General features: G+C 45.3%; 1 protein-coding gene across 2 annotated transcripts in view; it reads right to left on the bottom strand.

Annotated features, from left to right (window-relative positions):
* Positions 1 to 1,190: 1,190 nt before the first annotated feature.
* LOC123071214 (ubiquitin-conjugating enzyme E2-17 kDa) overlaps positions 1,191 to 4,120 on the bottom strand; it is a 5,643-nt gene continuing 2,713 nt past the window's right edge. For both annotated transcript variants that reach the window (XM_044494730.1, XM_044494731.1), the window contains 4 exons: positions 3,221 to 3,299; positions 2,459 to 2,586; positions 1,971 to 2,075; positions 1,191 to 1,537 (listed from right to left, as the gene is read on the bottom strand). In XM_044494730.1, the coding sequence (XP_044350665.1) occupies positions 1,394 to 1,537; positions 1,971 to 2,075; positions 2,459 to 2,586; positions 3,221 to 3,299 (456 nt within the window). In that variant the 3' untranslated portion in view covers positions 1,191 to 1,393. The remainder of the gene's footprint in view (positions 1,538 to 1,970; positions 2,076 to 2,458; positions 2,587 to 3,220; positions 3,300 to 4,120) is intronic.

Genomic DNA, 4,120 nt, shown 5'->3' with positions numbered 1-4,120 from the left:
CCGTCTCGGCTGGCTCCAAAACTGCGTGAACCTCCTGGCACGTGTCGCTCATCTCCTCATTCCTGGTTTGAATTAAAGGCGGCTGCGGGCCCAAAACTTGGTCAAAAGGCACCTGGTCGGCAGCAGGTTGCGCCCTATCCTGCGCATGTGACCGCGAGGCGGGTCCCACCTGTCTGCTAGGCGCTGGCTCCACCTCCTCCGTCCCAGGCCTGCCCTGCGAACTCCCGGCCACCGTAGTCACCACCGCATCGACCGGCAACGGCACCGTGGCCGCCGGAGCAGCAGCACGTGGCCGCGCGATGGTAGCGCCGCCATCCACCATAGGGGGGATGCGCCAGTTGGAGGGCCTGATGCGCCCCAGCAGCGCCTGCCTGTACGAACCTCCATGGTGACCATTGAACGGGCCGCGGTGATCACGCACTCCCCGCGCCCAGGGCATGGTTCTCCATTCTCCACGGCCAGAGAAGTCGCCTGAATCGTCCGGCATGCCGCTCTGGCCGCTCCCATCAAAGCTTGGATGCCGTAACCAAGTGCCCGGTCCCTCGTGCTCCCTGATCCGCCTGATATGGATGAGCGCTTTGTACTCCAAGAGCTGCCGTGAAGTAGGCATCCTCGTCGCCGGTCCCTCGTCAACCTCAGGCTCCGGGACCCAAATAAGCTTGTCCGACGGCACCGCGTCCGGGTCAACACACCAAGCGCGAACCTTAAACAGAGACAAATCCATTCAGCATCAATTAATATGGGAAGGAGGGAATACGACTTTGTGACCTTGCCACCTAGGTCAAAAGGGCTACAATTCAAGTTTTGAAGCTTGAACTTAACCCTTAGCGTTCCCATCACAAATGGTACTATTTCCTCCAATCCAAAACAAGTGTCACAGTTTTGAACTAAAGTTAGCTCAACCTAGTTACAAATACATGAAAAAATGTACATTGGTTAGTTACAAATACATTTTTTCTTCTAAGTTTTATGAAATGGATGCACCAGAACCAGGTCATTCTAGCATTTTGCTGATGCTAAGTCCTACAGCCAATCAGGTATCAAGAAATAGAGCAGTAACATAACAGGAGAGGAGACAATATGCGTGCAACTGAGCAAAAGCACGCAAAGTGGCCAACTGGCCACAGAACAAACATTTCCAGCCACGGGCACTATTTAGCGAATGGGAGGGAGAACCAACACCAGCGTAGTTATCACGAGAAGCATATGTCAATTTCATTATGGACTTTGGCAATGATAGGTTGATGTTTTGACTACGACGCGATCCTACATGGATCAGGGAGACACACGCGACCGACAAGTAATCAAAGAAAATAATGGCCCAGAGATAGTTTCTCAGGACAGCAACACAATCTTCTGCATGCAAGCAGTGGATACGAGCATGGGCTTCGTATCATCCCATGGCATACTTCTGCGTCCAGCTGCGGGCTGTCGTCTCATACTTGGACCGATCCGTCTTGTACATGTGGGCAATCTCGGGGACGAGAGGGTCGTCCGGGTTAGGGTCGGTAAGCAGCGAGCAGATTGAAAGCAGAACCTGGTGAAAACAATATTACTGCGAGTTAGTAGTGCAGCTACATTCTGCATATGCAATGCACCAAATGGTAACTGTAGATTACTAGACCTCAAGGAGAGGGCTGTCGGATGTTTTTATTAGGATGGTTTGCAATGTTTTGAGCCCAAAAAAAGTAACTGAGCTTAATATCTGCTAACAATATGATAGCATCAACATGAGATAACACCAAATGACTGCATTTGGACAAACAATTAAGGCTCCGGCCAAAAGGTCATTACACCAAATCACATCAAACATGTAGTCGAGATTATAAAGTGTAATGAAGCAATGCAGAGAACTGTTGCTCATCGAGAGTGCTAGACTGCTAGGGCATATAAATAATTCGTTTACTACGTATATACAGCATATCAGCGAAAGCTGAAAGGAGTAAAGGACTGAATTGTTGTGAGAGCACCTTAGAGATTGTCAAAGCAGGACTCCATTGCTCCTTCAGAATGTCGAGGCATATGCTTCCATTGCTATTGATGTTCGGATGGAAGACCTTTGTCTTGAACGATACCTGAAAAAAGAGATACTTGAGAACACAAAGGAGGAAAGGGGAAGATTAAAAACATCAACAGGTAGACCGACAAAGCTGAACCTATCATAGAATGTGGTGTTAAAAGAAAAGATAGATTCAGGAACAGAATTTTTCTTTTTAAAATTAAGATTAAGAGGTGATATAATAACGATTTCTGTAAACAAATGAGATATAACAAGATATAGTCGATCCTTAATATCAAAATGCAGGGATGAACATAAATCACACAAGCTAAAACTGAAACAAAAATGGGACATGAAGAGGGGAGACATACTGACAGTTTGACAAGATCCATCTTTCAATAAATAAAGATGACAAAGATGCAAGGAAAATTGTTTGGCTCAACATTGTTCAGCACTAACCTTCGGAGGCTTGAAGGGGTAGTCCGGGGGGAAATGGATATTCACTAAGAAAACACCTCCAGCATAGGGACTATCAGGAGGACCCATAATTGTTGCCTGCCAATGGAACATATCCTCGCCAGAAGGACCTAAATAAACAGAAACCTATAATAAATTAACACAATCGTCTGTGCAAGCAAGGGAGTAGTAGGCACTAAGCAGCAGCACAACATAATCCTGATTATAGAAGAACTGATGGTCAATTGTAGTGGTTGTTGATGGCTGTTCATCACTTACTAAGTTGAAATGTACTTTAAAGCACAGGAAGACTATATGCTACTAGATACCTTTCTTAAATAAAAACATCAATTTAGCTAGTCAACCGCAAAAAAGGGCACTGACAAGACAGCAACTGCTATAGTGATACATGTCCTTTGGACAAGAACAGTGAATGAAACTGTGTATTATAATTCAATTTCCTGGACAAGTGACTCGGCAAAATGAAATCCATTATAATACATTCTATCAATGGACCGGTGCCATAAATAGGTCCAGTGGAGTTATAGTCACGCAAAGAAATAATTGACAGCAAGGATAATTGTAGACACTGTGCATAACAAATAGCCTGCTAAAGGCTAGCCTTGATGGACATAGCCCTGTAATTTCGCCAGAGATGGAAGGTGAATTACGATACACAAAGTTGAAACATGACCACAGCATATATCAACACCGCTAAGATGCACACAACGTGGCTAACAGTCATAACTGAGATCTGGCTCGTACCTGCACTGCATGATGTCGGAGGATCTTTCTGCAAGTCCTTCAGTTCCTTCAGGATACGTTTTGAAGCCATGATAAGCTCCTGATTTGATTTACATTTACATATTAATGAGACTGAAGAATAAGCTACTAACTCTAGAGTTTAAACATGTTTTTGGATCACCACATACTGCAATAAGTTGGCAGCATAAAAATAAACAACAGGTTTATTGCCTCGAAGTATTTAGCCTGGCACTGAAGTAACTTCAGTACTGACTCGTATATATTCCTCCAAAGTAACCTAGAACATATTGGTGGTAACTTTACCATATTTGTTCCATTGCACCAACACAGCAAGTTATTTCAAAGCTGGCAAAATTAAACAAGCTAGCATAAAACTCATCCTGGGACAAATACTTACAATTTAATGTGGTTATCAAATTAGCATTAACAGATAACGATCTGTAGACATCAGGATGCCAAACTACATTAACAAGCAAGGCATATCGCACCAGATGAATCCCACAGGTTCACAAATCAATCTGCGCATACAACAGATCACTGGCTATGCTAGAAACGTAGCTCTCCGCGCGAAGAAAATAAAAAGTAGTGGCGAGTTGCACTTTTCTGAATCGGTGTAGCCTTGAGAAAATCTCAGTCGATTGAGACCTAGGAAGACCGTTTAGCCTGAATCACCGCACACACGACAAGAGGAACAACAAAACACCTCGCCTCGACAGCCCGCGACTAGACGATCCTAACGAATCACATCACACAACAGATCGAAGCTGACGATCCAACGGATTGAGCGAACGCGCGTCAAATCGACAGGCTGACGGACAAATCGCCGCCGGCACACGACAAATCTACGCGCATCACAGGCCCAACGGCAAGCGAAGCCCCGCCAGGCACCAGGCCACGGAT

This window comes from Triticum aestivum, chromosome 3B, assembly GCF_018294505.1.
Source record: "Triticum aestivum cultivar Chinese Spring chromosome 3B, IWGSC CS RefSeq v2.1, whole genome shotgun sequence".
NCBI classification, from domain to species: domain Eukaryota; kingdom Viridiplantae; phylum Streptophyta; class Magnoliopsida; order Poales; family Poaceae; genus Triticum; species Triticum aestivum.
This window is presented reverse-complemented; position numbering and strand designations above follow the sequence as displayed.